We start from the raw sequence: 27997 nt of genomic DNA on the forward strand, positions 1-27997 counted from the left end.
CTACTAATCTTATCCTTTAAACTTCCTTCATTTCAGAGATCATCCTTCTCTTTCAATATTTAAGTTATTCATTTCAAAGACAAACACATCCTTTTTTATTTCAAATGATGATTTTGACAGAAGGGCATGGCACTGATGAAGTTACTCATTTTTTCACAGATGGATTATAAAAGATTTTAAACATTTAAAATAAATTTTCAGTATGGATTTTTTATTTTTCTTTTCATCAGTAGCAAACATTTGAGCTGACAGAAAAATATGGCCACTAATGTTCATCACTGCACAATTCAGCCTGCTGCAGAAAGGGATCCAATTTGAAACTCATCTTTACATCAAGTTTCCCAAAACCAGAAGTGCTATACTTCTTAGTAGTGTACTGGGGTCTCCAGAATCAGAAATAATACTAATAAAACTCCTTGGTTTATATTAAAATCATGTGGCATGCCCTATGGGATTTTACCCCATTAGGGCAGCAAAGGTTTCCCTTTTGAAGAAGGCAACAGACTATTAGAAACATTTTTATTCCCTTTCCATGCAAACACAGTTTCATACATTTATACCACAAGACAGGAGCAACTATGATAAAATCAATGAAATAGCACACTAAAAATTTACTAAAAAGATTATTAGAAAGATGTACTGGATAAAAATTACAACAATGATGGAACTCTAAATGCAATGGGTGTCTCCCCCTAAAAAAGGGCCAGGATCAATACTCCAGCAACTGATGTGCACATCTGGTAAATGAGCCAGCTAGGGAGGGCACCCCACCAGAATTGTTTTTCTGAACAGAGGACTGGTGGGTGATGTGACAAGTGGAGGTTGTCTTGGGCACAGCAATCACAAAATGATAGATTTTGATTCCCAGAGAAATAATAAGGGAGGCTAGCAGAACTGCTATGTTGGACTCCCAGAGGACAGGCTTTGGCCTCTTTATGATGCTGATTGAGAAGGACTCTTGGGATGCAGTCCTGAAGGGCAAACGAATCCAGGAAGGCTGGACATGCTTCAAGAAGGGAATTTTGAAGGCGCTGAAGCAGGCCATCCCCATGTGTCAAAAAACAAGCTGGCAGGGAAGACCATCGGCCTGGCTGAATAGAGAACTTCGGCTGGAATTCAAGAGTAAGAGTGTATCATCTTTGGAAGAAGGGCCTCAAGGAGGGCTTCAAGGATGTTGTGAGGTTATAAGGGAAAAAATTAGAAGGGCAGAAGCCCAGCTAGAACAGTCTGGTTACTGGCATAAAAAGATAATAAAAAATGTTCCTAGAAATATATTAACAACAGAAGGAGAGCTAAGGAGAATCTCCATCCTTTATTGCATTGGGGGAAAACATAGTGACAAAGAATGAGAAGTCTGGGCTACTGAATAACTGCTTTACTTTGGTCTGTAACTGAGGTCTTTAACTAAGTCTGTGTACCCAGAGCCCTGAGCTGGAAGACAGGGAACAGAATGGAGCCCCCACAATCCAAGGGGAAATGTCAGTAAAATACTACACCATTTAGATACAAATCAAGAGGGCTGCATGGAATCCACCCAAACAAACTCAGGGAACTGGCAGAAGTGTTTCTACTTCTAAGCTACTTTCATTTCTCAGCAGACCTGGTTAACTGGAGAAGTACCACCTCACTGGAAATTAAGAAACACATCTACAAGAAGGATCAGCAAGAGGATGTATGCAGCTACAAGCCTGTCAAGCCTGACCTTGGTGCTGGGGAAGGTCATGGGGCAGAACATCTTGAGTGCCAGCACTCCTGAGTGCCAGCACAGAGCACATGTAGGACACCACAGGATCAGGTTCAGCCCATTTGAGTTTATGAAAGGCAGTGCTGCTCGACCAACCTGATCTTCTATGAAAAAGTGACTTGCTTGGTGGATGAGGGAAAGGCCGTGGAGGCTGTCTATCTAGACTTTATTCAAGCTTTTTACACCATTTGCCACACCACTCTGCTGAAGAAATTGGCTTCTCATAGCTTGGACTAGCTGGGTAAAAGACGGGCTGGATGGCTGAGCCCAAGGAGTGTAGTAAAAGGAGTCAAATCCACCTGCTGTCTCATCACTAATGGTGCTCCCCAGGTCTCAGCTTTGGAGCCAGTGCTGTTTAATATCTTGATCTATTATCTGGTCAAGGGAATTGAGTGAGTCCTCAGTAAGCTCACCACTGACACCGAGCTGAGCAGAAAAGTGGGTCTGCTAGAGGGGAGAAAGACTCTGCAGAGGGATCTGAACAGGCTGGATCCATGGGCTGAGGTCAGTTGTATGAGGTTCAACAAGGCCAAACGCCTTGTCCTGCACTTGGGTCACAACAACCCCATGCAGTGCTACAGCCCTGGAGAAGAGCAGCTGGAAAGTTGTTCACTGGAAAAGGACCTGAAGTTGCTGATCAGCAGCCAGCTCACTGTGAGCTAGCATGTGCCAAAGTGGCCCAGGAGGCCAATAGTATGCAGGCTTGTAACAGCAATAGTGTGGCCAGCAGGACCAGGGAAGGGAGCATCCTCACGAACTTGGCACTGGTGAGGCCACACCTCGAGTGCTGTGACCAGCTCTGGGGCTCGCCCTGCAAGGCAGCGAGGGGCTGAGGCAAGCCCAGAGAAGGACAACAGCTGGGAAAGGGTCTGGAGCACAAGGGGGCTGAGGGTGCTGGGGATGTTCAGCCCAGAGGCTCAGGAAAGACCTTATCACTCCCTACCACTCCCTAGGGGCAGGTTGTAGCAAGGTGGGGGTCGACCTCTTCTCCCAAATACAAGTGACAGAACAAAAGGAAATGGCCTCAAGTTGTGCCAATGGAAGATTAGACTGGGTATTAGGAAACAATTCTTCTGGAGCATTGTCATGGGTTGAAAGAGACTGTCCAGGGAAGTGGTTGAGTCACCATCCCTGGAGGTATTTAAAAGATGTATAGTTGTGGCACTTAGTTTAGTGGAGAACTTAAAGGTCATTTCTAAAACAAATGATTCTATGATCTGGTAATAGTTGTAAGTACTTTGAAAGAGCATCTTTGATTATCTACACAATTTCTACAACATAACTAGTAGTTATAAAGCCCAGTTGTACTGTTATAATAGGCAAAAACTACTTCAATAAGCAAGAGTGACTACAAGAGTGGTAACAAAATAATTCTGTTTAATTTTACATATATGGGGCAAAATTTTGACCAGGTGTTCCCAGCATCCTTAAAGCTTTGTTGCAGTCAACACTGAAGCCAACACTGTGCACACCACTTTTACCACAGAGTGTACCACTTGCCACTTAAACCCAAAAGAATTTACTGCTGCTTAAAGAACTATTTTTGTCACAAGTTCATGTCATGTATTTATTATTCTTGCTTATTTCTGGTTGACTTAAAATGTTTCTAATGGATTGAAATGTTTCTACTGGAATTATTCCTTGAATAGTCATAAAATGAGTGGGAGAGAGCAAGAAATGCTTTTTAATGTTTTCTGAAATCAATCATTTCTGTGAGTATATTAATATGAAAGTTCCCACAGAAGCCTTCATATATCTCCAGAATTTTTGAAATTGCAACAGAGTTGAAAATAACCTGAGTGGTTATTACTGTATCACTTCACCTCTTGAAAGGAGCTGTAAAGCAAACTTCAGAACTTTAAGAAGCTACAGAAATTTTTAGAAATTCAGAGAATTTTCCTAATTTACAATTTAAATTTTTGCAAATCTGCTTTCTGAATGGTGGAGGAAAAGCCAAATCCATTACAAAAACAAGATTAAAATATATTTTAATTCTTAGTATCAATAAAATAAAATATAAAACTTAAAGAACTGATTATATGAAAAATTGGGAAGTTTTTATTTCCTGTATTCATGACAGTTTTTAGACTGCACAACAGTACACTATATGAAAAACAGTAAAATATGCACTTTCCATCAGAAGGAAGGTCCATTGATGAGAGTAGATCTTAAAATGAAATTATAGCTATGTACAGAAATACTTGATGCTGCTAAAACATAAATAACACAAATAAATAAATAATTAAGAGAAACCACTCAATATTTAGAAGTTAATTAGCATTGCAGCATTTTAAGACATTCCACTCACTGCACTTTCAAACTGCATTTCAGTACAATTAATGCGTATCAATTTGGGCATGTAAATTTTCTTTGTTCATAAAACTGCTAAAAGTGGTCTTTTTTTTACAAATTATTTTGTTTTACTGGAAGCTTCTCTTTAATATTGAGTTTCCTCAAATTTACTTCTAGAGCAAACTGAATTTTATGAAGTCTAGAATAAAAAAAATACATTTGGCACAAATTTGATATAGTAGTGTCTGTTTATACTCTTTTAAAGCATATTTTGAACAGTACAGCAAAAAAGAAATTTAAGTTCGTTATGGTTAGGTTTTTTAACTCTGATTCGGTGACGTAGTACTGAAGTAAAACTATAGAAAAGCCACATGTATCATTTAGTAAAAGCAATTTTCATTCAAAGCAGAAGAGTTTGCTCCTTTATGGTACAGTCACACAGCCCAGAAGGGAATAAGCAGTTAAAATCTTTTTCACTGAAACAGGCATGAACATATAGCAAAATAACACAGTTGCCTATCAAATACATACCTCAGGGAACAAATACCACAATTAAAACAAATCACCAAGACTAAATTACAATCAAAGATGTCATATATTTTATACATAATTTTTCTTACTTCAAGTGGCTTCCATTTATTAACCCAGTGAGTCCCACAGTAAAAAAACCATTATTTTCTTACAGTATCTGCATTCATCTTCTAAATACAAGATGCTTGTTAAACACATTTCAGTTCAGAAAGCCTTTCTTTGATTCATAGCACCAATAGAAGTTTTTGATGGCAAATATCTTCTAATTTACTTCACTCTCCCTTGACATGATGAGGTGCATCACTGGGGAACTTGTGCTGGCAGAACTTTCAGCTAGTGCTGCAGGAAACGCAGGCAGAGTTAAGTTGGTTTCCTTCCCAAGGAGGAAGGACAGCCAGCTGGATCCCTGGAACAAGGCATGGGTGAAGGCAAGGTGAAAACCTGCTTTGCCTCATAATCTGCCATCACAGCTCTAAGATTTGGGAGCATAAAACTCTATGGGATCATTACATCACTGCTTAGAGATATTTCTCTGAGGTTTGTGCACCTGGAGCTAGTGAGTGAAGGAGGAACAATCCCTTCCTCACTGAATTTTATAGACAGTTATGGCCTGATAGCTGAGGATGATGCTGTGATCACTTCTATCTTCTTATATTATTTACATTTAAATCTTATTTGACCACTCAACCCCCTATATGTAAATTCTTTGTTGTTTCTCCTATACACAAGGAGTTTCACTGTCAAATCCTGGGGCTTCTTTGGGCTTTGCCAAGTACTCTTCTTTTAATTCTCAATTCTGACTCTCCTTTGCTTAATGGATTAAACCATATTTGTCTTTCCACTCACAAAAACTTCAACTCAACTTCAGCATGAGATGAATTTATTTTGGATTACTCAGTTTTACTGTCTTTGTTTCCATCTCCATTTCTGCAGTCTACATGTGGAGTGGCCTCCCCTCCTCACTCTGGTATGCACCTCTTATATTCTTCTAAAGATACGTTGATGACCTTAGGCTCATACACACTAAGCTGTCTTTGAATCACATCAAAAATCAGAATCCTCTATTCAATTTTAGAAAAATTACAAATATAATCGAAATAAAACTGTCAAATAATGTGAAATAAAGCTATCATCCAAGATTTCTTATACTGTGTTTAACCTACACCTTATATTTGCAAGTACACTCCTTTTCAGAAAAAAACCACTTTAAGTGTCTGTCCTTACTTTCCCATTCCAATTTCTATTACATCTTCTATTATTCTTTAAAGTCTGACAGATCACAAGCTGGCATTAGAATATTACCCTAATTAAACAAATGCATCATGACTCATCTGTTCTGCAAATGCTTTCTACAATTAAGTCCTTTTATGCAATATCCCTACCACACTCTTATTTTCCCCTTTGACTGTAACTTATTTAAAATTTAAATATATATTTAAATGTTGTGACTTGGCAATTTTTAATGCAAAATTCAGTTTAGAAACTAAGACAGAGCTGGACTTCCAGTGTGAAAGAAAGAGAAGCTCCTGATTTTAACTTCTTTCACATTCATATACAAAATTAGGAGGCAAATTTAGTTGGTACAACTGCAGAACAAAGGTCTGCTTTCCTGATGTCCATCTAACACTACCAAATTTAAAGAGCTATTTGAATTGGCAACACACCAAGTGACAGTCAAGTAACATTGCTAGTAATTATGTTACCTAAATGAACTAATAAAACTTCGTAAAGTCTAGCATAATGCTGTCAGTTTTCATCTCTCTTTCTTAAGTTTTCCCATTAGTTTGAAGCACATCATGCTTCCTCACAGAATTCCTAGCAGAACACGAGCCAACGTACTACAGCACTCAAGCAAAATCAAATTGGGCTGACCTAATTTCCTCAGCCCAAAACCAAAATTATGTATGATAACAAAAATAATTTTGCTTATAATTTTATATTGAACTTTTGGGATATACAGAAAAAATATGCATTAAAATTGCTCACTCAGAAAACAACATAATAATTTTCCCAGGATGTGCATATGTTCACTATGGTTGGCAGCATGTGTCCTCTCTAATTTTTCAAACAGAAGTCAAAAAGGTCCCTGAAGAACAGCTAAAGACCCAGGAACTCACTGTTAAAACAGGCATAAGTGAATGGCCTATAATCCTTATCTATAACTTCCAAGTTCTTTCATTAGCATATGAAAGACAGAGCAGGTGTCTTCCTGAAAAATATACCAGTAAGATTTTCATCCTAAGACCACTTAATTTTAAAACATTTGCTGAGAACCACATAGATAAGTAGAAAGCACTTATTATTTTATTTTGTGCTACATTCCTTAATTGCTCATCATGAGCTAAGAACATTGGCAACTAAAAACAGTGTGACATTACCTTGACAAAACAATATCCCTGATGACAAATCAGTTCTAGGAAAATGACAGCACAACAAGGCCTGGGAACACATTTTTAATTAAACAAAAAGGATTTAATTTTAATAAAAAGGATTTTGTGTGACTACTAATATTCTAAAGAGGAAAATATGAGTATACTGTTTCAACTAACCTTACTTTTTTTGACAAATTTTAATAAGCCACTTCAGTTTTATCTCTTATACTGATTATGAATTATGAAAGGATTTGGTTGAACTGCATACCTTATTTACTAAAGCTGATAATCTTGATAGTGTCTCTTATTCATAGTGATATCTTTCTATTATTTCTTGTCCAATTGTTAACTGATAGTTTTTTATCAAAGTTTATCTAGGAGAAATAAGTTATTGTAGCCACTTAACCCAGAAAAGAGAAAATAATTTGTGACAAGAAAATGCTACCAACTCATATAAATACTATTCCCTTTTCCATGTTGACATGGAATTAACAAATGAAAATGAATAAAATTAGTGAGAAGTAATCAGCAGCATAAACCTTTCTCAATTATAACTTACATATAAGCACTGGAGTAGATTATTTGGGGAGATGGTGAATCTTAGATTTTTAAAACAGAAAATACCTTTCAGCCTGGCTTATATGGACCACTTACAGTCCTTTCATTTACATGACTCAATAGGATGACTATATATGAGATGTTTTTTAAATTTCCTCCTTCTGTAGGAGAGGGTCTACAAACCATTGAATACTTAGATAAGTGTCTGTTTGAATGAATTTATCTATAGCTACTCTTACCTTGCCTCAAAAGAAAGAGTGAATTCCTGAGATTCCTTGCTCTATTCATTTGCAGCTGCCATCTCTTAAAATTACCCAACAGTGTTTTTCACATTTGCTATCCACTTTACTCAATTTTCAACAGCCCACCATCATCAAGCATTTCCAACTCCAACTACTCTGCCATCTCAGTGCCTTTTATTATTCTCTTACGTTGATACTGTCATCCAATTTTCAAAATTCTCCCTCATCAGAATTATTTGAAAAAATATATACCATGAACAAAAATTAGAATGTTCTCCATCTGTTCTCTTTGATTATAAATTAATATTTTTCTTTTGTATATCAAAGAACTGAGCTCTAATTTTCTGTTTGATATGCATAACTGATTCCTACAGATAATTTTGAATATACTTTCCATACATTTGTTGCTAGCTTAAATACTTTAACTTTAAATAAAAAAAATGTTATCCTATGGAGTTTAGTCTAATTTCAACCATTTTAACTGAAATGGACAAGAGTACCAGATAAACTGGAGTGTAAAAATACTTACAGTTCATTCATCTGTCCCTCTTTTCTAGAATTCCCTCCTCTGATACTGTGACCAAAAATACCTGGCTACTCTCTAGTTTTACTGAGTAGAGAGAAACTTCAGCCTAAGGTATATTATTTGACTTTAACACCAGTGAATAATATAAATGAGCAATGGAAGTCAGAAGTATTGCAAAGTGGTAGAAAATTGACATTACACTACTGGATCAGCTTCTTTGGTCAGGCTATCTAACAGCATGATCCAAATCTATTAGTAACCCTAAAAAATCTAGTCACATTGTGTTAACAGTAATTCTAAAGCAGTCCTAATATGCAGTTTTACCAGGCAGGATATATCTTTTCCTATTTCAAATGAAGGCATAACATGAACCATGTAAATTCCTTCCAAGAATCTACACAAAAATAGACCCAAACAAATTTTCATCATTTCAAATTCTCCCTCTCATGAGAACCTCTTAGCCTTACCTGCCCCATCAGTATAAAGATTCTTTAAAGCACCTTGTTCAGTTAATATCTAAGGTACATTTAGGGTACTGCAGGCCATGCAACTCAGCTGCTCCCCTTCCAAACTGTGAGATGTGTAGTATATCCTTGTAACCTGGCACAAGGAAGCCTGCATTTGTACACTTGTCACACTTTACTAGCAGTACTGAATAGGTAACTTGAAGTAAAATACCTTTCAACTACCAAGAGTAACCACTTAAGATCTTTGATTATACCCTGAGCATCACAGTATAGCTGTTTAAACTCCTCTGCCTTGAACCAGCTCTGGACATAATCAAGGCCACATTTACTCCTAGCGTACATTAACAGTTATGACAATCCCATCTACCAGTTCCCCCTTTTTTTAACCTAGACCCCTGAAGAGTCTTTGTTTCAAGTGAAAGTTTCCTTCTTAGAAAACCTTGTGTCACAACTCTTGCACCTGTGGGACCCAATTATTTACCACCACTGTCTTAAGGGCAATTACCATATTCTTAAGGCAAAATGCTGACTCTATGAAAGACTCACTGAATAGCCACATTTACTTTGCAAAAGAATAGGAAAAGTTTAAACAAAGAAATTAAGAAAATACTTAAACTTTCCAGAAAAAATTAGCCTGAAGCCTGAGTGACAGTCTTGCCAAGTGGTTTTTCTAAATAGGAAAGGCCCTTTTTATGCAGATTAATGGCACTATGCCTTTCTTTTTCAGCAGTAACTTTATCTCCATTAACAAATGGAATAAGAAAATGCCTACAGCTGTAGCAGTTGCTTAAATCAATTATCAGAAGCCTGATAAAAAGTACTTTACATCAATATAAGAAGAGGATTATAGTAGTGTTAAAAATTAATATATAGTGGCCTTTTTCTCCTAACACCTCTCAAAATGGTTTGCACTGTAACATCCACCACCTTTTTCTTCTGGCTGCTGTGCACGGGAGAACAGGAGTATAGCTAAGCTTGCACACTGACCTACTGGAAAGTCAAAAGAACTGGTTTATTAACCCCATTTGTACTGAGAGCAGGAGGAACTTCATGTTACTTTATAGATATGTCTGACCTGATTTAGAGTACTAAAAGAATTTTCCCTCATTGTAAAGGGGAAGAAAAAATTAACTGCCATTATGTGGACTCTAATACTATAAAAAATTAAAATCCGAAGTAATCCTAAATAGCACACATTCTTAAGGAAGCACAGTATCAGCATTTGGGTGGCATGACAAAAGTTGTAGACATTACTTCCCTTTTGTACTACTTTGAATATATATTGCATGTTTTCATTAAGTTACCTGCTTAAAAGTACACACTAAGAGCATATTTTCACTTTATATATACCTGTTTTCTATGACAATTTTTCAAATATCACAACATTCTGTATTATAGGCCCTCCAATTTAAATTTATACAATCAACAGTATCTATTCATCAAGATGAATATTAATTTGAAATCTGTGCATTAATTCTGACACCAAAGAGTGCACAAAGTGTAACTTCTGAGCATACACTAAATAAATGTTTGCACTGATCAACAGCACTAGAAAATTGAGTTCAGACACTATGTTTCAAGTCACTTCCCAGACTGCTGTTTCATCATTTTATCAGGAAAAAATAGGATTAGAATTCAATCACATCTTATACTGTGCTGATGAAAGATTCACTTGAATACATTTAAGAACATATGAATGACAGGTTTCTTAGAATGGTCACAATGTCATTTGTAAAGGAAATTTCAAGCAGGGTTATAATTCTTCATATGGAATGTCATCATGTGTTTTGTAAATCAATACATTTCAAAGTGTTTTACCGGTTATTTATCATTAAAAAACCCAAAAACCTGTTGCAGTTAAAATGTTTCCCGAATTCTGAATTTCAATAAACGAGTATTTACAATCTTACCTCTTTTCACTGTCACCTCCTGCTGAAGTTGACAGCAGGGAAAGGTTTATCTTTCTGATACTACTGGCACCACTCAGTCCTTGTCACAGCAGGGTAGTAAGTACATCCTTTCCTCCTCTCATCTTGACCACACCAAAACTGTGCATCTAGTCAATAAACTACTGCAATATGCTGGAAATTTTAAATACATAGACCTAATACATATGATGCCCTATTCATTCTATAATAGCTAAACTAGTGATAAGCATAATTTACATTTGCTCAAACTTTCTAATGTTATGGTTTTGTCTTTGTTTTTAATTCCATTTCATGCACTTAATGCTCTAAACTGCATTCAGTGTATACATCATTATGGTAAGCACATTGGCATGCACAGGCAATACAAGAATAGATTATAATTAATCTCATAGACAACCAAAAAAAGGTGAAGTTGCATCATGCAATGAAACCAGCTTGGCCTGGGCTGCCATGCAGAAAAAAACCTACATCAATGAGTCTGCTGTACGGCTCCTAGGTAAGAGTTGATATGAAAGAGGTGAGTTATTTCAGCAATGAAGTCACAGGCTGAGAATGTTTATACTACTGTAAACAAAATACTGTACATAGCACCAGTATTACTCAGGAATGGGGAAGAAAATGCTTGGAAAGGAGGACAAAAAGGATGAGAAAGAAGAGGGAGGAGGAATTATAAATTACAGTAACCAGTCTGAAATCCAATCGGTTCTTTTAAATAAGCATTTTGTTATTTCATTCAAAATAATTTCATTTGAGATTTCAAAGCAAACCTGAATTTTCAGTGTATTTTGAAGAAAAAAAGATGAAACAATGAAATACAGAGCAATTTCAAAATGTCCGTGTTCAATAACTGATGAACAACTGAAGATCACAAACACACAGTAATGAAAAGGTGAATTTTTCAATGCAGTGCACAGGATCCAAAAAACACAAGTTTCACTGACTTGAATGCATAATCAACCAAACTAAATGAATATGGACAGTATAAGGGATGCATTGATATGAGTGATTTATTTGGTCACCTTTTGCTGCTTTTCTAGTAACAGACATCTCTGCTGAATAAAGCAGGGTTTTTTCAGAGCTTGTGTTGAATTGCCTTTACCTTACTCACCTTCACAGTTGCACTGAACATAATGTGACTGGAATTACAGAGTGACCACCTAGTCTGTTCTAAACCATGTACATTAGGCACAGTACTGCACAGCCTGATTCCAGAGAGTTCAGAAAGATGTAATTGAGCAGGTAATTTATTGTACCACACCATTCACTTGAGGTGCTACCCTGTGATGATACAATTATGATTTTTGTAACATTGCAACATATTATATTATCTGTGTTCCATTACAAAAGGATTTGTTCCATGTTTATCCATAGGTATACTGTTTTCAAGCAATTTTTCTTAATTACTCTTAAATGTATATTACCACACTATTTTTAGCACCATTCCCAAATACATAGACTAGTTATGCAGGGTAGCAATTCACACAATACCTTCAACACATCACTTGTTAAAACACCTTTAACAAGAAAACTAAATTTCACTTACTGTATAAGGTTTTTAATATGATCTGTTGTTCCATTTGCAGCACAATTATTTTTGGTATCTTTGGTTTTATGCACTAGTACCTTTGTGAAATATTAATCTTTTTTGTTAGTAAATTGTCACAGACATTTAGATCAAAATAAAATCAAATAATGGAGAGTAGAAGTAACTTTCTGTCCTCTTGAAATGTCTTAGAATATTTGCAGAGAAACAGGTCAACCTCTTTTGAAATTGACAGGCAAAAAACAATTTCAAAATTGTTCATGCCAGATATAAAACCTCCAGTTGTACTACTCTTACATAGTGAAATTCACATTCTTTCTCCAGACAAACACTTCTAACCTTTTCACAGGGACAGAACTTGCAGCCAAGACTCATACCACTTTTAGCCACTGTGTGCTATTTAACAAGGCTAGTAGAATTTTTCATTAATTGCATATTAAACGTGAATAATTTCTTGGGTGTACAGGTATGCACTTACAAACTGCTGCACAGTGCATGCAAATGTTATCACCTGAGAAGCTTACTGAGTCAAGAGCAATTAAAGCACTGCTGACAAAGCCAGAAACCTAGTAAATTGTTTAAGGCAAGCAGATGAGGAGCCCAGCAATTTAGGAACTCACAGACTTCCACAGTGTCCCATTCAAATACCTACTGTACAGTCAGTAATGGGAATTCTGGCATACACAGTGTGTATTTTAGCACATATGTATGTATCACAGCACAAATGATACATATTATATGTGTATACTTTCCCATTGTTGTGGAAATAGAAGAATCTTACTTATCTTACTTGACAAGCATTGGCTCAGCAGAAGATGAAACATAGTCCTTACATTTGTTCTTAATAAAATCAATACACCAGCAATCTTTTGTTTAGTTATGACAGAGAAGTCCTCAAGATTCACATGGAACACAAAGCTGGTCTGAGTTCTACAATCTCATCACTCTGAATATGACCATAACAATGTAAACACAAAAGGAGAAGAATCATTTCCTTGATACCAGCTCCTAATGCAGCAGAGCATGGCAGAAGCTACAAATGTAAGGGACACCAATAATCAGGTTACATTACAGTTGACCATACCTTTACTCAACAGTTTATTGTCCTGCAGTGATTTTCTGCTATAAAACCAGCTAGTCTCTGGAGATTCAACTATTAGGTTTAAGAAGAGATTCAGTCATCTGTTTTCAGATTGTTGCTAGGAACCAACCTCATATTAGAAAAGTTTCCCTGCTTCAGCTGGAGAGAAGCTATCAAACCCATTTATTTCCTAACAATCTAAAATAGCAGGAGTTTCTCTCTGTTGATGTAGCCAAAATCTGTAACAAACTTTACATAGTTCATACAGGTCTGTTGCAAATTCTAAAACATAATCATTATGAAGGATACCGTACTATTTAAAATAAATGACCAGAACTATCAAATGTAACTAAATTTCTGGGATATTTAGCCCTGGAGTCAATTCCTTCCAACCCCTGAACATGAAACTCCTTTTAATAAACCAGCTACTGGAAAGTTTAGTTTGACAAAACAGGGAATCCAATTCCTAGTTCTAGTTGTCTGCTTTGGGGACTTGGTTTCACTTAACCAGGTAAATGAGTTAGTAAGTTTAAGGCTTATGAACTATTTGACTGAAGATGGCCATAAGAAAGTTCCTGGAACAACAGGGTGACTGGATTCATATCCATTAACCTGTGGTGATTTGAACAATTATTTTACCACTGCATGTTAGCTACAAAACCAAATGCGCTCAAGTTTCAAATTTTCCCTGGGCAGCAAAGGTTATTCAACTCACATCAGACATTCATGTTTATGACAGAGAGCTGGTTTAGAGAAAAAGCCTTCTTTCCCATGAACAAAGGGTGCCTTGAGACAAGCCTTGAGATACCATGCTAACAGAGTCCACAGCGCATGTACTTAGTCATCCTTTCACATTCTGGGTAGAATAACACCAGCCTGTCCAGATTGCTGTAGCTGTTGATTTCACTTCTGCCCCCACCCCAAACAAGCCCATTACTTTTCCAGAATTCATTCATTTCCCAGCCAGTTTCTCTCACATAAAGAAAAAAAAACAAAACCAAAATCAAACCCCATTATCTCCCTAATGCTCTAATTCTTCCTATAAACACCATTTAAGGACCACACAACAGTTTGCCCCTGCCTGCCCAGGATTTTCTTTCTAATGTGATTCTTGCAGCAGTTCCATGTAAGTGAATTAGCACAAATATTACCAGCTGCTGTGTTAAAGCACAGGCATAAACCTCTGCCATTGCAGAATGTGTGTTTGGGGTAAGATGCACAACCACAGCACATGTGTTGACTTTATAATTTATGAAATACATTACAGAAAAAAAAATAGAAGATGAAAAATTTTCCCAAAGTAAACATTGCAAAAGGGAATTTTAAAAAAAAAAAAAAAAAAAAAAGAAAGCATTTCACACCCTCTGGAAGAACTGTATCTATACAAACACTTGTCAAGGGTAGAGTGCAGATATAACCAGGGAGTTTTGAGATACTAAAGGGAAAAGAGGGATACAGCAAGTGATATCAGAATCCAGTGGCCTAACATCCAAACCTGGGTCTAGCCAAGGGCTTAAGGAAGCTCAGAAAAAAAAGGTAAGAATTGTAAGCTATAACTTATTCATATTTAGCTTCTACTAGAACATGGTTCAGTAGGATCCTACGTTGCTCACTGAAAATACCATAAAGAGTGTTACTAAATACTCAAAACTCCTCTAATCCCAGAGGGCTTGTCTATACAGAAACAAGAAAAAGAAACTATGCTAAATACATCAGAGAACGAGGAAGAATAGTGTCCCAGGACTTCTGGGAGAAGCAAGTGTGGATAATGCAGTAGGGACTGAAACGCAGACTTACTAATCTATCTCTGATGAGGACTGTAAAGAACCTGTTTCTATTCAATAACTGCTTATTACAGAAGCTCACTACAGTGATCATTAGCCAGTAAATGTACTGGCATGATGGAAGATGTGTCAGGATTGTGCTTTATGGAACAGTTGGATCCTCATGTATTCTTTCTAATGTTAGACTAGATTACAGACTTCAAGTTACAAACCATGTATGACAAACTTATTCACAGTATTATTGATGAGCATGTCTGCACCCCTACCACCTTACCACTCTTGCAAAGTCCTAGACATACTGGTCTGCATGTAAAGCAAGCATCTTTGTGCAGGTAGATCTATCTTCTTTATGAGACTGCACAAAGATATTTTTTCACAAAGCTGTCAAACTGACAGGCCAAACTTGGTTACCCACAGAACCATCAACCCACTGGTACTGCAAATCTTGATGCACACTGAACAAAAGTAACTAGACTGGCCTTAGGAACTCTTGGCAGGCTTCTCTCCATTATTGCTGCTTGTTCATATGAACACAGACCCTAGACTGAATATTCTGTAGTTCATCTAACCTCTTCTAGCAGCTTGCTAAGGCCTTAAGATGGGTTGTATTCATTATACACAATGGCAGTAAGTTACTAGAGGTTATACATTATTGCAACTACACTGACAGACACACTTTTATACAAAGTCTGATAGTGAATTATGGCCTTATGAAAAATGAGTTGAAAGTTGTCTTCTTGACTGAACACAACCCTACTTCAGTTCCACACCAGCAAATATAAACATATATGGAAAAATCTCTGTGCTTCCAGAAGTATCAAAGTTTGCAGTTTCATGCATTTTGAAAAACTATAAACAAGAGGGGCTTTTTTTATGCATATTTCTCCCCTTTCCCATAGGGCATTATTATTAATGTAGCTATGGACAAAAATAAACAACAACAACAACAAAAAAAACCAAAACAAAAAACAAAAAACCCAAAAAACAAAACAAAACAAAGTATCTTAAACTCCCTCCTTTAACAAATTTTTGAGACAAATTTTCATGCCAGAATTAGCATTCTGTATATGCATCAAGGACTACTACCATTAAAGTTTAACAATTTAATGCTATGTAAATGTGTAACTGAAGTGTCATAGACAATTAAGTACAAGCACAGCCAAAAGAATCTGTGCACCTGCAAAGTATGGGATGTTTTTCCTTTGATAAAGACTGGCCATATGCCATAATTGGTTATTTCTTTCTGTCTTACAAATACCGTGAGCAGTTATAATGAGCTGCATCATTTTGTTACTGTAATTAAGAATCAAAATATTTAGGGGTTTTTATACAAATATGTAACATTACTTTCATTTTGGATGAGCAGCAAAGACTAAACACTTCATAAGAAAGAAATTACTGTACTTTTTCTACTGTAAAATGGTCTCTCTCTTTAGAATCTATGTATTTAAAAATATAACCTTTTTCTGGTAGTCATTTATTTTGAGTGTACAGGGACAGATATAAAGTTTAAGAGAAACAAATCAAAGACTTAAACTAATGTAGCTGTGAGGAGAATAAAATAGGGGAATACTTACTCAAAGTGCTTCGATCTTTTTTCCATTAACTACAGTTCAAGTTCATGATGTTCCTATAAATTACATTACAGAAATATACATCACCCTAAGTGATTGCTATACATTGCTCTAAGTCCTGCATTGCCTTCCAATCTACTGTAACAAACCACAGGACATTTACAACATGTACTAATGGACTACCCTTCTTCATCCTATGTCAGTATAACATGAGATTAGTAACCTATAGGGTTGACAATTTTTATGGCTAGTATTTTCTGTGAGGGATTTCTTTTATTCTTTTTATTTTCTTCAATCCACTTGACAAAGCTCAAATCTGTACAGCAGAAGGTACACACTGCAACTCAATTTTCCTCATTTCTACTTCTTTAGCTTGTGGGGACATAGATGACAGTGTCAGAAAGGTGGCATGATAGTCTGCTGCAGCTTTTATTCACAACTACTCTCCAGCTAAGTTGACTTGCACGTGCTAATAGGATTGGAAATATATGGATATTAGTACTTCTGAAAAGAGGAATGTATTAATAGTAAATACTTCATGCATCAGGAGACATGTATGAGAAGTGAATAAATCTGTGATTCTGTCATCAGTACAAATTCTACATATGATTTAAAATGAGTAACTGCTTATCTGAATAATCCATTGAAGTAAAATTGAACTACATTAGAACACAGACAAGTTTAGTCCAAATAAGATTATAATTGTTCTCTGCATTTTCTCGTTCTGTCTGTAATGATACAACTGACTACAAATATCAATTTTTTGATCTGGGGAAAAGCCTTATCTTTTCTCTTTTATTCCCTAGAGTTCAGATCAACTGTTCTTTTCTAAAGAACTAAAGAACTAAATGCAGTATGTCATTATATGAAGGGGCACTTTCTGTTCACTTTAGAAACATATTCTATTCACTTCAGAAACAAGTTACCTGTGAGAGTATGACTAGCACTTGGATAGCAGAATAGAACTCAGTTCTTGATTCCATGAACCTAACTGTAATGTTTTTATTAAGAATCAAACCTGAGCTTACATGCAAATAATACCCAGATGGTATCAAGACTTAAAGATTTAGGAAGGCATTTAATCATTTGCTTTTCCATAAGAAAATAATGGCTGATGTTGTGTTTTCAGAACTTTGAAAGTAGTAATTAAGTTATTCTTCCTTCTTCAACAAGGTTAAAATTTGTATTGTTGCAACCATCTGTTAGTTTTAAACAGAGAAAGACTGACTGGATTTTATATCTGGTAACTGATTTGACAACAGTGATTCTTGAAAACAGTAGCCAATAGAACTTCAGAAAGGAAAAGCAGAAGCTGAGAAGGCAATCACTGAAGTATGTCAGGATATGGCAGCAGTTTGCTGCCATCCTCCTGCTGTCCTAATGTAGGACTTTGAGAAAGGCTGATCTTCAGTATGAATCATGCACCTGAAAGCTGAATCCAACTTTTACCCAGTTGCCAATTTCTTGGAAACCTAACATCCAAAATAAAATCTGCTATTCATTTTCCATTTCCCATTTCTAAATAAGACATCAGTACACAAACTAATATGGAGACACCATTACCCACCCTGACTCCTCTGTTTCTCTATGGCATCTTAATGATGTAAAGGAAAAGACAGAGGATAGAGTTCATCAAGAGGTAGTGTGCATTCAGTGGATAGTATTAAAAATATTTAAAAAGTAAGAGTAAAATGTAAAAAAAAAAAAAATACATAAAAGTACATTTTAATCATGAAGAGACTTTTTTTGTTATTTTTTCTGTTAAGGTATAAAAGCTCTCATTACAGGTTAAAGCTCCTCCTTATTCTCCTGCCACCATCTAGATTTGTTATAGGTGCAACGATTTTAGCTGAAAATGAACTTGTGTCTAGGATGTGTCTCTTCACTTTGAATTCCTTTGGACTGAAAGGACACAATTTTTCCAATGATTCAGATACAGAAAATCACTGTAAGATTTATTTCATTCTAAGCTAGATGTGACTGCTTGAAGGGGAAATGAGTAGCAAGAAGTTGGAGGGAAAATTAGACTGTACAAAAATGTCCTAATAGCTTTAGGGCCTTTTAAAATATTATAGAACCCCAGGGACTGTTGAAACAAATATTAAATCTTGTAATATCTGAACATTAAGATGCTCCTTTTTTGAAAAAAAAAAAAAATTGCCTTTGGTGATAGCACAAGGAAATGTACTTACAGATGTTTTAAACATTTCCTGTGAAGCTTAAATTCTTTCCTCTGATATTTTCTCTGCCAGTTACAAATAGATAAGATTGGCTGACAAGTCAGAGGAACAAACTTAAGCATATATTATTCTTAGATGACTCTTCGATTTAACATGACTTTCATTTGTAAGAACAGACATGAAAGAGAACAAGAAGGTTTAGAAAAACTTATAATGAAGGCACTGAGGACATGCCCAGATCCTACTGAGCATTCACTGTCACTAACCCTACACCTTTAGGTTCCCTCCCATCTCACATGTGTTTCATCTGACAAACTGACAAATTCCCAGCTGGGATACTAGCCTCCTTTTATCTCTTGGGAATAAGGACCTGGCTGCATATGAATTTCACAGAACTACTAGTTGTATTCAGATGGCAGCACAGATAGTGAGAAAATGAGTCAGTTCTGCTCTCTTTTCAGCAGAAGGCTGCTTTGCCCATCACTCAAACTAAAATTCTGGAGAGTGCATAAGCTATTGATAAAGTCAGAGGAGGCAGAAGATGAACCCAAGTAAATAAGGGAAATACCACAGGCCCCTTCCTATTCCTCACTATATTTTCAAGGAATGATGACAGTAGGATATAGATTGGTTCTACATCTCTCTCTAAATGCAAGAGAAGTCAATTCCTTTCTCCATTTTGTCACACAAGACCCTTCTCGGCCTGTGTCATGCTCTCCACAGTGGCAGTGTGCTACTGCAGGGAAAATACTGCCCTTGTTCCCTGCAGCAAAGCAACAACTCCTTAGGAAGTGCAGAGGTACAGTGAGATGTGTCTCTATTAGTAGTTCTGCTTGAGCTATGCTCACACCTCTCAATACTTGTCTTGTGAAACTGATATCTCGATCAACATATCAGGATGGTGGCAGCAGCAGTTAGCATTTCCCAGCTCCAGGTTCCCACCTGCTGTTTTTCTTTTGGTTGTGAGTTTTAATTCTTCACCCAGATCACTAGTTTGAAAGAGAAATAGATCTTTATTTATTTTCATAAACCAACACTGAATCCCCCTCCTCCTCTACTAAAATATCTTTTCAAGATTTTCATATGATTAGGAAAAAGATTTAAATAGACAGCTACGCACCTGCATGGAATCTTACAGCAACATGCCATGAAGTTAATGCTCAGAATATTAATTTGCTTAACAGGCATCATGCTAAGGTCTATTTCCATTGTATGTTACCACATTTGATTTCATGGGAAAGTTTCATTGGATAAATTTGTTTCTATGCAACTCTTCCCTCATGAGAGGTTTTTTTAAGTACTACATATGCATTTGTATGTACCTCACAGACTTTGCTTCATACTGTATCACCTACTTGGTATCCTCTGAGAATGCCAAAAAATTTCTAACTCCAAAGACTGCTTTTCAAGCTGTTGAGAGAAAGCAATCTTCAGTGTAATGTCTGCCAATTTTTAGATCTGAAATTCAGAGAATGAAAAAATCTGCCTTTAAATAAATGTTGTCACTCTGCCAGATATGCTCCATTTCTTCCCTCCCATTTCTGTGGTATTTTACCACTAGCCTGTAGCTGAATACTTGTTTACTAAAATTTTTGACTTAATTTTCTGTTCTGTTCTTCCTCTAGGCATTCAGTCCTGGGGGGTGAGGGGTGTTTTTTGTTTGTGCACAGAAAAGAGGAAGGTTCCAAATGTTCATCAGGGACCAGCCTTTGAGTGAGGCACACATGATATTAGAGCAGTCTCCACAGACTTAGATCTCATGCAGGCAAGTAATTTATTTTCATTTACCTCCTGCCTGAGAGGTTATTTCACTGATTAATCTGCACAGGCAGGTTCATTCCTGTCTCTCCAAACCCAATAAAACTGTTAGTGACACTCCTAATCAATACAAAAGAATTCCAATTTATGTTTCAATGTTAGTCACTTACATGTAAAAATTTTCTTTCTCCATAAACCCAAGTTTTATATACGTAGCAACAAGAGTCAGAAAACTCCTTTCTGGTGTATAAAACAAACTCAGCCATGTATCAGCCATCACTGAGCTTCAATGCAAAACTTCCAAAAGGCTGTCAGTATTCTGTTTGCTGTTGTACCACTGGGGCTGGCATCATCCTGTCCCAGCACCTTGGTTTCAATTTACTGATAGATTATTTAGCTGACAAGTACAGACTTTGCCTACTATGAGAAGAGTCTTGTGCTTGACAGCTCTATTGATTATGAGAACTAAGAAAAAATAATGGGAACAATCATTTCAACAATTCTTTTAATAGAGCTTGTCCCTCTCAATAGCAAACATCAATGAGTCAAAATAATTCCCAGCAGTTGGTGCAGACTTAGCTTTGTGTTCTGTAAATTGTCCCCTGACTTTTCAACAAATATTTGAGAAGGACAAGGTTTATAAGCATAGACAGTAATGGTTTTCAACCAGCTTTACAAAATAAATAAAAGGGAATTTTGTCTGATTTTTATGATGACAGCAGGCATTCTCTCCACCAGCTTAATCCCACTAACTAATGCAGTGTGCAGAATTGCACAGGTAAGGCCAGGGAGTTTGGGCAGGAGGGGGAGTTGGAGGTGTAGAAGATCCTTTTTCTGAACAAGAAAATAATGAAGAAATTCTTGTGACTGGAAGTATAAAAATATACTTACATAACTCTAGGTATCCGCAAAGAAACCTAGTCCATTAAAGATATAAAGTCTCAAAGAAAAGAAAGGTTTTTAAATAATTCCTCTGCCTTCCTCACAACTTCTGAGAGAATTTTTCAAGAGAAAGTAGAATAAAGTAAGATACACTGAAGGCACCCTTGTTAATACATTTTATCCAGTTGTCACATTTTCAGCTTTACAGATAGGTAAATTTACTAATTCTCAAATAGTTCTTGTGAAACCCAGCTTCATAAATTGTGAGGGGAAGGGAGTAAATAAGTCTAATGTTCTGTGTGATCAGAATACATTTATTTGGTATTCAATATAAGCACCACACACAATATTTTTACTATTTAAGCAACCTTCTCTTGCAATTCACAGGCTTTGTAATAGCTACAGGGCAGGTCTACCATTTAAGTGTTGAGAGGTGCTCAGCCAAGCTAAACATTATAATTTTTTTTTTTTTTTTAATGCAGTATAAATGTGTTTAAATGCCATTTATGCCACCAATTAAAAATTTTGTGAGTTAACATGTCTATTTGGAGAAAGACACATTTGATCAATCTGCAGGCAAATTTATTCATATTTCGCAACGTGACTCCTATCCCTCCCAAAATATTGGGAGATTATTGTTTTAAATGAGTACTAAGCAACCATGACAGTGCTCTGTTGGCAGAGAAAAATCATGGTTCTTGTGCCAGATCCCATCATGCCAGAACATCATGCTTATCAGTTATGGCTTTGCAAATTTGCTCACGTATAACACATACAACATCTGAACTACTTGAGAAGAAATTAGCAGATTTCTCATAGCAACCAAGTACTACAAGCTGCTACAAGTACTACTACATTAAAGGACTAATGCTTAACACAGATAGAAAAAGCATTGCTTCCCAAAAGTAGATTTAAAACTACAGATTCTTGCAAAATCAAGACTCCTAACATCAAGCTATAAACTCACTGGGATTCAGTTCTGCCTGCTATTGGCTTACCAAGACAAAATCTTGGAGAAATATAGTGTTGTACACAGAGAAAATAGACACTTCAACATTTAATCTTCATATTTCACTTATGTGAACCCAAACGATCTCATTATTCACAGATCAACCAGAAACTATTACCCATTAACCTCCTAAAAACTGAAATGGAAACTGGAGTGTTTTTAACAATAACTGCTTACAAAGGGTGTACAAAGTTACTAGACATCATAATTATCCTGCCTTTACTCATAATTTGTAACCCCTGTTTTCCCCACCATACTTCCACCAAAGTAATTTTTACACACCTGTTATTGCCGAAAGGAGATGCTTTTGAAGTTATCAGTCACATGCCCAGCTGACACAGTTAATTCACAGTCAAACTGTGTATGAAGAATTGACTATTAATGGGCTCACCTTCTGAATAAGACTCTTAGGCTCATATGAACCAATGACAATCACTTCTCTTTGTTTTGGTTTTTTTTTTCCTTGCATGTACAAACTTACCATGAATGCCAAGGAACTTGTATGTACTATCATCTAGAGTAATTATCATTTTTTCTTTCTATTAATTTTCTTTTGAATGCAAAGGTCAGTTTTCCCAGCTGAAGCAGAAGCTAACGCAGAGCAAAAGCAGCACCAGAGGATGCCCTTGAAAATCAAAGGGTGATCCTCATTAACATGACTGCAAAATTCTTATTCCTGTTCATTTGTCCTTCCCAACCCAAGCATTTTCAAAAGTTAATGAAAAGAGCAAAGAACAAACCAAGTCTACCAGCAAATACTAGTTCAATTTTGGGGAGAAATGACTAGTGATATAACACTACTGTCTGATGGGGCCTTCTGCCTTTGCTAATGATAACCCCAATTGTCCTCTTGCCAAAATCCGATTTGCCTTTTCCGACTCTCCGAAAAAAGGAAACAGAGAGCTTCTGTCAGGAAATACATAACCTGAGAACAGCAGCTTCACCTGCTGGCAGGTGAGACCTGCAACCCACAATTACCAGCTGGAGCTGCAACTGTAATCTCAGGAAACTCAGCCAAAAATTCCTGAGCTAACAGCATCTGTTCAAGAGATTGTAATCAGCTGCCAAAAAAATGACAGAAAATCATTGGAACCCCAGATATTTTGAGAGATCTTCCATGTAAGACAATAATCATTACCTCTTAACCTAGAGCTCTTGATCCAAAAAAAAATGGTGTGGAATATTGCCCAAAATAAGTATGCTTACTCATCTTAATTTATTTATTATGTTTATTATATTATTATATAATTTCTTTTTAATTACTGTGTGATTAGAATCACATCACTTAGGGAAGTAGTGAAGAGACATGTTATTTCTTTCAATTTTTTACTACTTTTCTTTCTTTCTGTTCTGTATACACCTCTATATTGTTTTACTCTATTTCTGGGTTTAGTAGAGAAGAGATTACTTTCTCATTTTTTATGCAGCACAAATTACAGAAAGGTTCTAAAGGTTAAAATGCACAGGCTTACCAGTAACAACAATGATTTTAAAATTCATTAAATACATTCTGTAATCACACCAACTGTTATCAGAATGATTAACATGACACATGGATGCCGAAAATCTACTGTCTTTTCTATCTGAGATTGCTTTTCCAAACACCACTAGGAAAAATTAGCTCACAGTACTGCTGCTGGTTTTTGCTATTAACTTCCAAAACACAACCTTTCCTGTGTTTGTAATTCAAAAACTTTTCTTAAACACATATGAGCAAAATCTGAAGTACGAAGAAATATCTCAGCTACATTAGTCTACCAAAACTGCAGTTTTGCTACAGGACAGATAAAATCACCAGGGATAAAGCACTTGAGCTTGCCTAATACTAAACAAACAAATAAAGAATACACTGGTATGAAAACCTTAAACAGAGCACTGATTCTGTAGGTAAGAGAAATGATTAAAAAGCAAATTGGATTCTCCTTTCCACAAACCATTCTGTCTGAGCATCTTTCTTCCTGCTCTAAAATTGAGTTTATCAGTCTGGGGCTGTCTACTGAGGGTTTTCCTTCCACCTGTCATTCATCTTACTCATATCATATTCTGTATATTACACTCCATTTACTCAAAAGATGTAAATTAGAACCTTGGACTTGCAGTATTAGGAGTACAGCACAGAAGAGCTGTTAGTCTTCTCCCTGAATTACCTTGAAAACTTTGGGGTTACATGGAAACTGTTTCATGTACAGCCATCAGTTAGCCAAGCTAACCATCTCAGCTTTTCCAATATAAATGCTTAGTGTTGAAGAAAACTGAAGTATACCACAGTTTATTCGTAAAATTAATGTAACTACATTACATCTTGGTGGAAGTCTGAATTATTATATATTAGCAGGTGTTCTACCTGCATGAAAGCACATTATTATGATATAGAATAGCAGATGTATGTAATAATGTGGTAAATATTAGTAGGGAGATTTGCAAGGATCTAAAAAACAACACAACTCTGTGCCTGGTTGGTAAGCCACATAAAGGCACTGCCCTTACTTAGAAGTTTTACCTACAGTTTAAACATATGACTAAAGAAAGAATTAAGAGCAAACTGGAGAGGAAGATGGATTATACATTTTAATATGAAATTGAGATTAACTGTTTCAAATGAAGTCATTATTTTAAGATGTCCTTGATTTGTGAATACTCTCAAAATTCATTTTTAACTGCTTTCTGCAACCAAGGCTCCACAGATTCTCTAACAAATCTCAGGCAGAGCATTCTGGTGCCTCTTCACAAGTTCAGTTTTAAACTGATCACCAGATTTTGAAACAGAAGCTCATTTTTTTCCCCCACCTCTTTTAGCTAAGATGACTGAAAACTGTTGCCAAGCTCTCGGGGAATTTAATCTAGGTTTTATTTTATTTATTTTCACTACCAAAGGAGCACCTTTCCAGTGTCATTCACCCTAACACTGTTTTGTGCAAGGCCAGGCACTGAGGGCTGGGCAGGACACCCCAGGAGAGCAGTTCCAGCCTGACCATCAGGGAACGGTGAGAAAGTGGGGGATGTGGCAGCCCAGGGTGGACACAACTCAGACCTGGCCACTGCTGCAGGTGCTGCCAGGAATGGGTCCAGATCCTCAGGGAAAGGGCAGGGCAGCAGGGAGGTCTGGGTGGCCCCTGGAGGTCACAACAGAAGCTGGGGGACGGGGCTGGGGCAGCACCTCTGCAGCAGCCAAGGTTCTGGGGCAGTCAGGGCCAGCAACGTCTGCAGGTGTCACAGCAAAATTCCCCTAGGCCCAAATGTGCCAAGTGGATATTTAACCCTGTGGACAATTTCAGTGGATGAGAGGCAAAGGTATTTTTTTGATGGAAATACTGTCACAGGCTTATGTATAGAAAGTTGGACAGGAGCTGCAAGATTAAAAATTGCTGCTTTTACTTTTAAGTAAATGCTGCAAAGTATTACTTGTGAAATTGATTTCTTAATCTCTCCTCCCCAGTAAGTGCTCTCTAAATTGACTTCCACCCTAAAAATTAATTTACAGGGCTTTAAATAATGAAAAAAAAGGACAACAAAAACACAACATTATGACTCTTACATTAAGGACGTAAATGAGGTGGAACAAACTCAATATGAGCATTTATCTGTGCTATTTTATTTTTTAATCACTACCTAGTGTTATTTTCCTTTAAGGAAAAAAGTAATTACAAAACTGTGTAAAAGCATTAAGATAATGCCATTCCTATGACACTGGTTATGCATTCTGAAGGCACTGACAAACACACACCTGTCATTACCACACATAACAATGAATAGAACAGTAGGATTGCATTTTCCTGATCCATCCTGTAATAAAAAGTTATCTTGCTCTGTTCCAGAGGAAGTCCACAAATACAGCAATGTAATTCTCCTGCAGCTTAGACATGATTGCATTTTTGCAAAATGTAGTTGTACAAATATTAGGAAAGATTATCCCAAAATTAGAAGACAGCAATGATATGAAAGAAAGGAAAGCAAAGGTAAGATTCTAAATGGTATTTTGATAACATAGCAAAACAATATTAATACACTTAGGAATAAAATATTTTTAACTCAGTTTACAAAAAGTCCTGAAATGAATACTAGGCTGCAGAAATTGTCATGGTTTCCTCGGGAGAACACTGACAAAAGATCATAGGTCCACTGCTTGCTTGCTACACAGAAAATAAAAATTATTTCATAACAATGCTGGTTCTACAGATTTAAATACTAACATCAAATTTAGGAAAATTAAAATTTAACACAAAGTTGCAGAAAAGCATACAGACTTTAAGTTGTATATTTTGTTTTTTTTTAAATTAGAATCTTAGTTTGTGAATCTCAATAGGACCTTATGTAGGCTAACCTCTAAACAGCAGACATTGGAATGAAACCTATGGAAACCAACTTTTTGGCTGTTTTCTGAAACACCTTCATCTTTAAGCCCAAAAAGAAGTCTGACATTTAACTACCCATTCTTACTAGCATAGCTCTACTTTTAGAGTCAAACACATTATTATCAACATCTGTTAGCAGAAATCAGTTACAAAGAAATTAGCCAGTATTTGGGGCATCTTTTCTGTCAACTTTTTCCCTTATTAACATTTTACATACTAGGATTGCCAGAAGCTTGGAGTGCTATGTTACATCACAGTAACAGCTCACTGTAAGAGGAATAACTGAGTTCTCTTTATAATCATGTTCTCAGTGCCAGCCAGTGAGCAAAGGGGTAGCCTGAGAGCTTCCCTAAGAGTGAAAGGACTCACATCACTGTTATTACAGTAAACATCTTTGCTGCAAATCCAAAGCTTTGAAGTTCTCACTGTGAAACATCTGCCCTTAATTCAGCAGCTGAAAATCCTTTTACTCTACACACAAACCTCTCAGTCAACCTTGTCAAGTTACCTATATTTTGACACTCTGCAGAGTCTAATAGAGATTTCCAAGCCTGCCATGTAATACAATCTGAGCTGTTGGCAGCTACAATCGACTTCACATGCCATGTCCTTCTGATCTCTGCTGCTAACAATACTTTGTCAACAGATGTCATCACATGTAATTGTCAAGAAGAGCCAACACATGTTGTTCAGCTCGTGTAAGATACACAGGATGTATAGTGAACTGGTTGCTCTGTTAGTTTGTTTCAGTGTTAATTTTTAAAACAAACTAATGCAACTTATTTGTGGAAAGGGGTTTAATTGAAAAAAAAAAAGAAAAAAAGAAAAAAGCCCCTTAAAACTGACCACTGTTCCTTCCTACCTGCCCATGAAAGATCACAATTCTTTGGCTGCTGGAGAAGGTGATCTCTCATATCCCTGGCTAGACTCTAGACTCTTTGGCAGTTTAACTGTAGTGTTAACATTATAGCACCCAGGCTCATGAAAAACTGTGAAATCTCCTATGTACTACTCTGTAGCACTTGCACATATAAAAGAAAATGTTCCAGTACGATTCCTAAACCACAAATGCTGAACTTCAAGATAGTGGGTGCTTGCAGAATGAAAAGATCTGTGTGCCCTGCCCAAATGGATATCAAATGCATGGAAATTCTGCTGCATTTAAGAAAAAAAA

The 27997-nt window shown here is 36.5% G+C and overlaps 1 protein-coding gene across 48 annotated transcripts in view; it reads right to left on the reverse strand.

The window, feature by feature from the left end:
• Positions 1-27997, reverse strand: part of KCNMA1 (potassium calcium-activated channel subfamily M alpha 1) — a 431738-nt gene that overhangs the window by 182564 nt on the left and 221177 nt on the right. For 16 of the 48 annotated variants that reach the window (XM_086901412.1, XM_086901425.1, XM_086901404.1 and 13 more), the window contains exon 4: positions 11129-11152. The exons of the other annotated variants lie outside the window; for them this stretch is intronic. In XM_086901412.1, coding sequence (XP_086757538.1) covers positions 11129-11152 — 24 coding nt within the window. The remainder of the gene's footprint in view (positions 1-11128; positions 11153-27997) is intronic. 48 annotated transcript variants of the gene reach the window in all.

This window comes from Cyanistes caeruleus, chromosome 8, assembly GCF_971803275.1.
Source record: "Cyanistes caeruleus chromosome 8, bCyaCae1.hap1.1, whole genome shotgun sequence".
NCBI lineage: Eukaryota > Metazoa > Chordata > Aves > Passeriformes > Paridae > Cyanistes > Cyanistes caeruleus.